Below are 12634 nucleotides of genomic sequence, written 5' to 3'. Positions count from 1 at the left end.
AGTCAGCAGCAGATTTTCCTCTGGCAGTAGTAGCAGCCAGGAAACTAACTGACGACACCCACTCATGCTGCTGTACTGAATTTGCATGACAATAAACAGGTCAAACCTGTGTTTTTTCCTCTCCAAGTTTGACGTCTGTATAATCTGCAACACAGTGGCCGTGCTAACTTAGCTGAGCATCTCAGTCTGTCTGGGGCTTTAACACAAGCTGGGTTGTTCTGGTTTGTTTATAGCCCAGCGCTGCAGTGATTGTGCTTAAACAACAGTTTAAAAGTGTGTGTAAACTAGTGACTTACTTACTGTAAGTCCATGTCAAGTCTAAAAAGTGGACTGTGGGGTTAAACGAAATCAGAGAGGCAGCTGTAAACACTGCAGCCGCATGAAGTCATTGATACTGCTGCAGAAGCACAGTCGAATTAATGATAAAAGCACTACTTCTTTCAATTCCTTCTCAATAAGAGCCTTTAGCTGTTATTATCTGTGATTGTTTTTTGACTAATTTAATGCTAAAAATCCTTTTTGCCAAAACTTCTGTATTGATTAAATATTTTGGTTTGTAAAATTGCCAAACAACCTGTCAGAAATTCCAAAAACATGTGTTAATGCCATTCTAGAGGTACTGTTTTTTCCTGACAGTCTCTAACAATGGAGAAAATGAATAATCCTGTTTTAGTACCTTGAAGCAGCACAGTTTTGACATGATTGCATTAAAAAACACTACCAATGTGCTTTGATAATTAAAACAGATTAATTGAAATCTTTTAAACTGGCAGGTGGGTTAATGAACTTAAGTTTTAGCTTTACATAACAATACAGGATATATGATTCAGTGATGCTCTGCAGAACATGATGATGAACATATAAAGTTTGTCCACACTGATCTTAATTTTAAAACACTTTTTCTGAGTAAGAATTGTGTTAAGATGATGGAAATTTGTTTTTTACCTCTAAAATTGTCTCCAGGTTGAAAATGAAGCTTTCCCTGAGGCTGAAGCAAAAGAGGATGAAGATGAGGATGAGGAGGACGAGGAAGATGAAGAGTCTGGTCGCATACGATTTAAATCAGAGAGAAAAGATGGCGCAGTTGCACGGCTGGCTGATGTAGGCAGCAACAGGAGGAATATTCCAGAAACTCTAGGTACAACTCATTCCTGCCAGGCAAAAATGAATCCCTCTGTCTTTGCTCAAATATTTACTCTTCTGCACTGTAAAAGATCATATTTAACATTTGATATGAATCTTCCCATGATTGTTTTTTCCAGAGTGCAAATGAAGAACTTGTTTCTTGTTTTGTTTCCCTTGTCTTTAGAACTGTCAGAGAAGGCCAAACAAGATCTGATGCAGTTTGAGGAACAAGAACGGCAAAAGAGACAAAACCGTTACGGAGGCCGAGGCAGAGGAGGGCGAGGAGGCAGAGGAAGGGGAGGCTTCCCCCCTTTCGGAATGGGCGATTTTAGAGGACATCGAGGACGAATGAATGACCAGCGGCATCCTCTGATGGGAAATATGGGAATGCAGGTAAGCCCCTGTTGTTACTAGGGTTGTCTCGGTATCAGAAATTCAATTTTAGATCTGGTGCATCTAAAACTCAAACAATATCAATACTCTTTTGCAAGCAACAAAGAACTTCTTTGGCATCAAACACTGGATATGCACAGTCTAAATAGCACTAATGCATTGCCTGTGTTGTATTTGTGCACCTTAAACAGTAGTGTCACTGATGATCACTGCTGCCTTTTTCTTTCACTGCTTTCGACTGAAAAAGTGGGACTGACTCTCTCCAGTTCGTTGGTCATTTCAACGTGCTCAGTATGCTCTTGTCTAACTGCAGCCTCGTTGGCCTGACATTTGTGCACAGAGAGAGAGGACGAGGAAGGGTGCAGCAGTGGATGATCAACAATGAGTAAATGCTGGTAGACAGATCCGGATAAATCATTTAATATTTTATTGATATTTTACAGCAGTTACGGTTGAAGAGATCAACTGTAAGCTGCACTACAGTCAAGTATAAAAGCAATACAGGAGGTTAACCTAGAATTAGGTCTTTAATTTCAGGACTGAATCCCTACCGAACTATGACCCAAAAACCAAGGTACGAACTGAATTATTGTTGTTATATAGTTTGTATGTGGCCTATATATTTTGAGATCATACGTAGGTGTTCGTTGGACAGCTCTGAGTCAGCTGTAATTTCCGTACAACATAATGAAGTTAAAAGTAATTTGTTGTGCTGGTCAAAGCTTGTCATGTTTATCATTAAGTCCATTTAATCTGGAGATCATGTGTAATTTGTAATTTCAGTCCATCAGCATATCCTTTGGTTGACTACTGCCCTAGACTTAGCATCTGATTTTTTTTTTTTTTTTTTTTTTTTTTTTTAAGAGATTAGTTTTGGACTTTATTGCGTTTGTTTAATAGAACAGCTGAAGAAAGATAGAATATGGGGAGAGAGTAGTGAAAGGCATGCACCAAACATGACTGTAGCCTCTGTATATGAGTGCCTTCTCTACCAACGGAGTTAAACCATTTTTAAAGACGCTGTGCTTTTTCACACTATTGAACATTAATAACAGAAATTGTACTGAATGGATACTTCTGAAAAATATCAAATAATTGAATATTTTGACATTCTTAGCTGTTACCCTCCCAAACCACTCTGAATGAAAAGCCTGTGTTTCACGAAATAGAATGATTTTAAGTGGCTTTCCTATTTACCTCTTTTCTTTGTCACAGTCAAAACAAGATTTGTCATCAGTGTACTCGACATTTGTATTGTTTTCTGCCACTCTCTTTACTGTCTAAGACCTCTAAAGCTATGGTCGTTTGCACATGAAAAATGTCAAAACACTCTCCCGTATCAGTGTTGATATATGGATTACAGCAGCGTTTGGCAGTAGTCCATTTAGACAGCATTATACAAAATTAAATTTGTTCTTTGCCCAGGATTTAGCTCCTTGTGGGCTTTTATTATTAGATATCTCTCCAAGCATTTAATCCTTTGATTTACATGGCTCATCAGTTCATACAAGACCATTTGAAGGACTAAAGGAAAAGTCATTTCCAGCATGTAGTCTAAACAAGATGCTACACAATGGAAGGTTGTCAGAATCACACACACTTTATTTTCTGCATGGTTTCCAAACTAATCTGTAGAAATCATACAGGACCTAAAGACAGCTGCATACATGTTGAAACACAAGATTACCATTGTGTTGAAATTTTCTAATAATAGGTGGTAAAATTCAAAACAAACACATCAACACTGCTTTGGAATATTAGGTGACGGATGGACAACATGCCAACATCACAAACATCCTGCAGACTGCTGTTAATGAGCTTGTACTTTAAACAGCATACTGCGTGTTTAACCACTGGGCTAATTTGGTCTTTGGCATGTTTGTTTGATTGTTTGTTTGGTAGCAGAAACAGATACTGTAGGCAAGCCAATTATCAAGGAGCCATATGAAACATCACCTGTTCTAATTATTGTTCATTTTGCAGTTTGTGCTTCTCTGTTGACATTTACAATGATCAGAGACAGCTGACTGGTTTTAGTCTTTGCTTCTTCTAAAGGATTCTGCTTACTCTAAAATATACATGGTTATCCTCCTTAAGTTATTTTCAGGTTCATGCAACTAACATTATTCTAAAGTAACATAAAAATATGTTTGCTACTTTAAAAATTTTGAAGTCCACGTGTTTTAAAATAATACTGTCTGTTATTCTAGTAATCAAAAGTCTTGAAAAGTAACAGCGCTTTAAAATAGCTTCTGATCTTTTATCGTACTTTTAACTTGAAGCTGCAGCCAGCAAAGCATGCTAGTGTCTGTGCAGTTTAAACAGTGTGCAGGAGTTTGCTTGTCATGTTTGATAAATGGAAACAAGAAACTACCTAATTCTATCTGCCAGCCACGTTGTTGTGATAACCCACATTTGTAAATAACACATGCATTGTACATGTGCTTAAATCTTCAGCTTTGCATACATTTTCTATACGATCTTCAGCCCTGCTGGTGAATTGACTTGTTCGTTTGTTTGTCATGCCATTACAGTGAGCAGTAAAATCAGAATCTTCTCATAAAAAATATGTTTTGACAGGCTGTCTTGGTTTTTCCCTCCTCTCTATTTCCCAATCTCTTTCCAATTAGCAGCAGTCCTCCCGCATGCCTCCCTCTCATCAGCTTCATCAGCAGCAACTGCACTCCCAGCAGCACCACCCCTCACGTCCAAGAGGACCCCCTCCATTCCAGGACCACGGACGCCCACTGGCCCAGCAGCCCCTCCAGCCCCTCATCCCCCCGCACATGTCTCACCGTTCCCAGCCGCTGCGGCCCCAGATGGAGCCACCGCCGCGAATTATGAGCTCCCCGCCACCCAACTATCCTCAGCATCACCAGCAGCAGCCTCCAGCACCCAAAAACATCCACATTAACCCCCATTTCAGAGGGCCAACAGCATCCTCAGTACAAGGTACGTTTATTTTCTATCTCACCAATGCTTCTTATAAGACATTCATTCAAGACATTCATTGCTTGAATAGTGTATGTGTAGATCAGGGATCATAAACTACGTTTGTGCAAGAGCCAGCTTGTTACTTGACACTTTGGGGGCTGGACAACTATAAACATTTTGGTCTAATTAACAATTATTGTCAAAGGATTTGTATTTTCTTTGAAATTTACACACTTTTCAGCCTTTAGCACTTAGATTACCTATACTATAGCCAGCCACAAGAGAGCGATTGAGATATATTTGGCTTTTTTTTTTTTTTCTGGGACTGTTGCGCTGCCTATCACTGGGTTTGATGCCAACATGGTGTGTTTTGATTTGGGAAAAGTCTGTGCAGGAAACAGGTCTTTTGTGTTCATTCCTTAGATAAGATAAGAGAATACGTTATTGATCCCTAGAGGGAAAATTCTGGATATCGCACTAAGACCTTGATGTGGAAAGTTGATGCAGAATACAGCAGCTTTAATCAATAATAGCTGATTCATGTGTATGTGTTAATCATGAATCTTTTTAAGAAAATAGTTGGATTTTTTTAAGAAAATAGTTGGATTTTGTAAACATGTAAAATTGTTCGAATCTCAATCGTTTTTGGGACTGTTTTAATAGCTGTATGGCTTAAAAAAAAGATAATCTCAATATCACAACACATGTTTCTCTTCACACTATTTAAATTTAGCTTCTGGGGTCAGGATGGAAAGCCGTTGGGGGGCCCGATGTGGCCCTCAGGGTGCCAGAAGGTGATCACTGGTGTAGATAGAAGGTTTATTGTGTTTAAATTTGAGCTGTCAAGATTAATTGCAATAATCATGATGAACTAAAATCCATAAATAATGCACTTATTTGTTTTTAATCATGATTAATTGTATGCTTTGTTGTTACTTTTAACAAACTTTGGTTAAGGCATGTCAGTGTCTTCCTGCGGCCACAGTGATGTAGAATAAGTCAGACACTGTTTTAAATGTCTCATTTAGATGGAAAAAACTATCAACAGCTCAGTGGACAAGTCAAGTCATCTGAACCTGGTGTTAACACTCATTTACCTTTTTACTGCTCGGTTTTCCCTTTTCAGCACTTAAAAAGTTACCTTTTACAAGGTTAAGTTCATGTTAAAATCTTCAACCTATAAAAGTAGGTCTGTATCTAAACCTGAAGTCAGTTACTCTTAACCTTGCAAAGCAGATGGATCTGCCTGTTTATGTGTTTCTCACTGGCAAATCCATCTTGCAAACTCCCGTCTGAACAGTTTGGGCCGGTTAGAAAGTGACAGGACCAATCAGCATCCAGGGGCAGTACTTTTAGGCGTGGCAGAGTCGTGACGTAAGCAAGCAGCGAGAAGAGGCCGGTGCATCTACGGCAGGAGAGATTAGTGTGAATGCTGCTAAAGCGCCAGTTTTATCAGAACTTGACGACATTTCTTCATTAAAAGAAGAACAAAGAACAGCAGTGAGTTGTTTTCTTTTCAAAAACGACAAAAGTCATCTACTGACATGCCTATAGTCGCCATGGTCTGTGTGGCTCAATAGTGGTGCATGCGCACCCCGGTAGCAGCTACGACATCACATGTTTTGTTGCTCTGATTGGCCCATAAAGATGTGACAGACAGAAAGTTCATCCAGTCACCCTCAGAGTTTTTTTTTTTTTTTCTCAAACGCTCTTCCCTTTCCTAAACGCTGACTATGAGTAGTTTTCCAGATGGATGTGTGAAACAAATCCATCTGGCGTGTCAGGTCAAATTAGTCTTAGTTTAAGACAATAGGTGAATCCAAAAGACACAAGGACAGTTTTAAATGCTAAACAGTGGAATTCTAAAATGCATTAAAAAGGATGCAATTGTTATTAACTACAATTGTGATTAAAGTTTAGTCTTTAGTTAAAATATAATTCCCATAAGATGAAATGTGTTAACTTGCAAGTACAACTGGAAATCTGATTTTTGATTACCTTCTCAAGGAACATGAACCCAATCAGCTAGATGGTGGCACTGTATTTCAGGTAAGAAAAAGCAATGTTGAAAGCTCCCACCCCTCTCATCCTATGTTGAATTGCCTTTAAATTTGACTAAAGTCCTGCAAATTGTGCTTTACCAATGTATTTTGGACCATTAAGGCTCGCAATGATGGATTTTCCACAATTTTGAATATTTTGAGTATCAAATCTTAGATTTTTTTTGTTCTAAACTGTTGGTCCAGTTGGTACCAAATGTAAAGTGGAAACCTGTTCAAAGTTGTGAAAGGCTTGTTAGTCTCCTCTTGTTTTGTTGAAGTTATTGACAAACTTCACAAAGGGTGGGGCTCAGTAGGAGAATGGCCATAACTCAATGACAGTTCTTATACTAGTTTATCCAGTTCCATATCTTCAAGACTGAAAATAAGCACTGGCCCATAGAGGGTGCCAAAAACCAAAAGTGTGTTCTCAAAAATTGAAGGATTAGATGTACACCAAATCTGATATACATATTTATTCAAATTTGAAGTGCCGTATTGTTTGATGGAAGTAGGTGCGGTGTATCATGTATTTGCTAAGGGCTCAAAATGCCTTTGAACAATCCTGATGAAACCCATTGGAGACATTCAGAGATTTACTGTGGACATGCACAACAAAAATCAACAAAATGTTGGCTCTGTAATTTAGGAACAAAACAATCTTTTTTGAAGGTCATGCCCCTCACTACATTCACTGGATTGTCTTGAAATCTGGCATACAAGTCGAGCTCATTGTGCCCTACAAAGACACTTGGACCATTAAAGTCTACTATGATGCATTTTAAACTTTTTGAAAATCACATTTGACATCTTCTAGAGTGTAGATCTGATTACTGCCAAATATGCTGTGGATACTCATGGGCCAAAGCTCATTAAAAGATGCTTACGGCTAGTTGATAGCTTGTTTTATTTTTAAGAAAATGACCAATAAACTTTGAGTAGGGCAGAGTTCACCAGTGAAAGGGCTATAACTAAGTAACAATTTATCCTATCATTATGTATCTTAATATGTGTCTTCAGGCTGGGGCTATGGGAAAAAAGCAACAGCATCTAAGGGAAATCCTGTAGCTCTAATAAGAAAAAAAACCCAACAAATCGGCACTGGATTTTGTTTTGGTTTTTATTGGCGTTGAACTTGCCAAACAGTCCACTGTTGGGAAGAGAAGGGAAAGCAGAGGCTGGGGCTTTGCAACACCAATCCAGCAGGAGTTGGCAGGAGTTCAGTGAGCTGTGGTGCCAACTGCAATTGTGGCTCAAGGAGGAACCATGAAGCAGCTCTCAGTGAAGCGACAGCCAGTCATCAAACTCATTTCACCTGCACAGAGACTCTGCATCTAAGTAGACAAACACACAATATGAGATGCACATGGAACAGGAGCTAACTCGCTACTTAACCAGAACGATGCCTCTAGTGTGAGGTGGACTTTTATTAGTCTGACAGTGGTTTCATGTCTGTGTTTAAAATTCTGTTTTTGTAGTGATTAAAGTGCCGATAGTTGTGTTTGGTCTGTTGTGTAATCATGGAAACCAGTTGGCCTGTATAGTTTAATTGATTATTGCTATCTGTTGCTATGATTTGATAATTTTAACTTATATTACCTTGTTTAGAATTTAAGTTATGTATTGAAATTAAATTCTTCTGAGAAGATAGAGTGCTTAACAAATTTATTAGACCACCCTAACCCTAACCAAAGTAAGGTTTATGCCACAGCTGCCCTAAATTAACATTATTGGTAATTACCAAACTCATTTTTTATGTTTCTGCAATGGTTAATACACTAATATGTAGAAGCTCTTAAACCAAAAATGATATTTTTAATGCTAAAATATAATTATTATTGTTATCCATGAACTTTCAAATATACTGATTTACAAAAAACTGAAAAAATAGTAAAGCACATTAATATTTCTTGATTAATATGTCAAATTATAGTTATTTACTTGCATTCCTGAACAGAAAAATGAGTTTTAGAGGTTGAATGTTAGGCTTGATTCATTTCTGACTTCTCAGAGAAGCCCAGTGAGCCGGCTCAAATTTGGGTGAATTCAGTTTGAAATTCCTCCTTCCTGTTCAAAATGGTAAAATGTGGAGAGCTCACTGAAGATGAAAGAGTCCGCATTAAAGCACTTCATGATGCTGGATGGTCTCTGAGACAAGTATGACAGGTGGTCTAATAAATTTGTTAAGCACTGTATTTAATTTAAATAATTAATTACAAGGAAATCTTAATTTGAATAGCTGTTTTGGCAATGGTATCGTGTGTGTATATATATATGTACGTTTTTCTTCCAAAGCCAGTGGATTGGCCAGGTTTGATGCTGGTCATCAGGCAGATCTCTCTGTTCATGCTCTCTTCTCATTTGAGAATAAATAGCAGCTACAGCTGTGGTTTAGTTTGGTGGACAGTGAGGAAACAAACCTGAAAGCAGCTGTGGTGGCAGTTTAATCAAAACTGGATAACATTTCTTTGTAAAAAGCAAAGAACTACACTGAAAGCTTTTCTTCATGGAGAAGATGTTTTTATTCTTGTCCTTGACCGACTTTAGCAAGAGTTTGATTTATCAGCTGTCTCCACTGATATTGCAGATTTGTAACCTGACACGCCAGATGGATGTGTTTCACACATCCATCTGGGAAAGCTTCAATAGGAAATGTTTGGGAAAAGGCAGAGGCTTTGAAAAAACTCTGAGTGTGATTGGATGAACTTTCTGTCTGTCACATATTTACGGGCCAATCAGAGCAACAAAACACGTGACGTAGCCGCTATCGAGCTGCACGTGCACAGCTACCACGGAATAATGCGAAATATGGCGACTATAGACACGTAGGTACTTGACTTTTGTCGTTTTTAAAGAAAACTGGCACTTTAGCAGCATCCATGCTACTCTCTTCCTCCATAACTGCGCCAGCTCTTGCTGCTGCTTGTTAATGTCACGACTCTGCTGCGCCCAAAAGTACTGCCCCTTGTCGCTTATTGGTCCTGTCACTTTCTAACCGGGCCCAAACTGTTCAGATGGGAGCTTTGCAAGATGGATTTGCCAGTGAAAAACAAGGAAACAGGCATATCCAGCTGCTTGCAAGGTTAGCAGATTTGTGCATTAACAAGAAAATAGATTCCTCTCAAGCTAGAGCTATATTTTTTACTTCTTAGCAGCAGCTCACACCTACTATGTTCTATTTTGTGCAGCTCTAATTGACCAGTTGTGAATGTGACTGAACATCCATCCAGTCCTCATCAAACCCACTAATTTTATGTCTTGTCACCCAGATAGATGTAAAATCTGGCTTGTTTTGTTACTTTTTTATGTTAGATATAACAAAATTGAAGATTAAAGTAGATTGAAAAAATAAGACAGGTGAGTTATCCTGTGCATTCTTTGAAGGTAAAGCAGGCCTTTTCCAATTTTAAGCAGAAAAGGGTGGGTACATAACTTGGGTGGACAGGTTTTCACCAAATTGGTGTGCATGCTCTTGGGGGCAAGTATTAATCAAAATCCGGATCACCATCTTGGTTGGTAAAAGTGGGCTTGGCATATCACTTGTTTTCTCATAACTTAGAATGCCTTTGATCAATCCTCTGAAACTCACCAGAGAATTTACTAAGCTGTTTTTTGAACTTGCATACCACATTTCAGTCAGATCTGATGAAAGGAAGACAAATGGCACAATTTTGAATGTGCAGTTATTGAGAGCTGCATGCTTTGGGTTATATGATTGTTCTCACTTTCTTTAGATAGAATTAAATCTGCTGAAAGTCGTTTTACAACTTTGTGCTTGCGAGAGACTAAGGGGGGGTTGCAGGAAGTTTTTCAATAGAAAAGAAAACAACAAAAAAAAATGATTTGAAGTGTATCATTGCATCCATTATTACATTATCCTTTGTGCAACATCTGTTCTTTAATCACCTTAAGAAATGGTGGGGTCTCTGGTACTGTTATTTTGGGGGTCACAGGTTGAAAAGTGTGGGAACCCCTGATTTAAATGACCCCAGTGGACGACACTTCTTATTATCCCTTTTCATATTTTGCCCTGTACATCTTAAAATATTGTTATATTGAAGCCATATTGTTTCCAAAATGCTAACGTAGTGAGATTAAGTGTGCAACAAATCACAATTTTTTATTGTTGCAATACAAGCATTCACAATAAACACATTACAAAAGCATGAAGTATTTGCAGTAGAAATATTCTATCCATATGCAATAAATGGTCTATCACCCAGCATGTGCTCAGTTTAACTTTGGATAGAAGCCTTGGTTTAATGGCTATGCTTTCTCACACCAGTTTGATGTAGTCAGAAGAAACTAAGCTAGTTATCTGCTTCACTCAGTTCATCTAATGGCAAAAAGCTTTTTGGATTTGTTTTGGATTCAAGAGAGGAATGCTGCAGGAGCTACGTGCAAATTCCTTATTAGTATTTAATTTATTACATTTGATATGTTTATCTTGGCATTATACCATGCTTTGCACATCACATTTTTCTTCCTGCTTTTTTTTTCCATTTCTCTATATATTTTGCAGAAAAAAGAAACTGCCATGCTGTTTTTTCCTATGTTTATCCCTAATGAAAAGTTGCAAGTCCAAGCCAAGTCCAAGCCCAAGCACCACTTGCATACCTTCATTCTGCATGACTATAAATTAAAAAAAAAAAAAAGTTTATTTTGGTTCAACATATTTTTCTTAGGCTCACAATCAGAATTCTGTGTATGACAATCATGAGCTTATTTCATCCACGATTGTGCTGCTCTAGTTAATCAGTAAGATGCTGAGTAGAGGTGTATGCTGCTGTCATGGCTGGCAGTTATCCTCACACTGTCCTGAAAGGTGTCTGGATTAGAACGTCATTTTTTTGTTTGCTTGAATGACAAGTGAATAGCTCTCTCAGCCAGTAATGGGTTTATCCACCATTTTTCTTCTGGCGGCATCACCATTTCATTCCCTGAGATGGGTTTATCTGGCCTGTCTGTCTTGGCCAAGATTGAAATTTTGTTAGTAAAGCATGTTAGCATGGATGTGTGAGTGTGTATGTGTCACTGGGTCTAAGTGTGCTTGGGGTTTTGGGTTTGGGTTTTGCTCCTGAGAGGACGACTGGAAAATCAGGGATTGCCTGTGGTTAAGATTAAGTGCCTGTGCTTGTGTACATGCCTGTTATTTTTTTATATTGATATGAGTGGTTGATTTCAGTTCAATATTTTCCTGCTACGTATTTAAGACAATTACAGTAACCCTTTGTTTAAAATCAGCAAAATTATTTAATAACACTATTTCACAATAAACACAAAATGTTTTTTATTTGTTGAATTTTGTGATTTATTCTTGTGTTTATCATGTGTCTATGAGCTCTTTATTGCACCCAGCTGTGCAAAGATATGAGGGCCAACTCTGACACAGAATTTAACATGTATGCCTGTGTAACAGCCTTTAGCATGGAGATGTCTAATGGGCTCCGCCCTTTCTCTCTGCCTACTGCCCCTCATTTTCATTTTCCTCCCCCTTTACCCCCTCCTTCCTCTTCCTGCCCTCCCTCTCTCTCTTCTCTCCCCCTCTCTATCTCATTGCAGTGCCCTTGATGCCTCCTGCTCAGAGCCAGCCCAGACCTGCTGTGGGTCCTCAGAGATTCCCCGTGAGTAGCAGCTGCTCCTCTCCCTCCCTTTTCGCCTCACTTTTCTCTCCCTCTCCACACGGTTCGCGTCCCTTTTTGTGAGGGCAATATCATTACGGCAATTAGACCGCCTGCCCCGGCCAAACACTGTTAAAGCAAATCTGTAAACACTGATACGAGTCTGGCTGCACAACTGGAAATGCGTGATAGGGGCTTTAGGCAGTAGACTTTTGGAGGTCGGGGCGGCAGTGGCGGGACTTAGTTAGCAACTCTTCATGGATGGGCTGGGGCTCAGACTAGCCCGCTTGGCTCATAATGGAATTGTGAAACCAGGATATATTTCCAGTTAAAATTCACTTTCCACAAGTTTGTGTCCCAAAGGCACCGAGACCTTTTTGAACGGTATTTGTAGTAATGAAACTGGTGGTGGTTTGATGGAGCCTAAGTTGAGCCTCTTGCCTTTTAGCACCGTATATTCTGCAGGCTGAATTTCATGTCAGAGAAAAGGGATCTTAAGTCGGTGATCTCCTGTAAGAAAAG

The 12634-nt window shown here is 38.9% G+C and overlaps 1 protein-coding gene across 3 annotated transcripts in view; it reads left to right on the top strand.

Annotated features, from left to right (window-relative positions):
- rbm33a (RNA binding motif protein 33a) overlaps positions 1-12634 on the top strand; it is a 48809-nt gene that overhangs the window by 20805 nt on the left and 15370 nt on the right. For 2 of the 3 annotated variants that reach the window (XM_041813750.1, XM_041813748.1), the window contains exons 7-10: positions 964-1138; positions 1310-1518; positions 4149-4470; positions 12054-12115. In XM_041813750.1, coding sequence (XP_041669684.1) covers positions 964-1138; positions 1310-1518; positions 4149-4470; positions 12054-12115 — 768 coding nt within the window. The remainder of the gene's footprint in view (positions 1-963; positions 1139-1309; positions 1519-4148; positions 4471-12053; positions 12116-12634) is intronic. The other variant, XM_041813749.1, reaches the window with a different exon arrangement.

This window comes from Cheilinus undulatus, linkage group 19 (genome assembly GCF_018320785.1).
Source record: "Cheilinus undulatus linkage group 19, ASM1832078v1, whole genome shotgun sequence".
Taxonomy (NCBI): Eukaryota; Metazoa; Chordata; class Actinopteri; order Labriformes; family Labridae; genus Cheilinus; species Cheilinus undulatus.
This window is presented reverse-complemented; position numbering and strand designations above follow the sequence as displayed.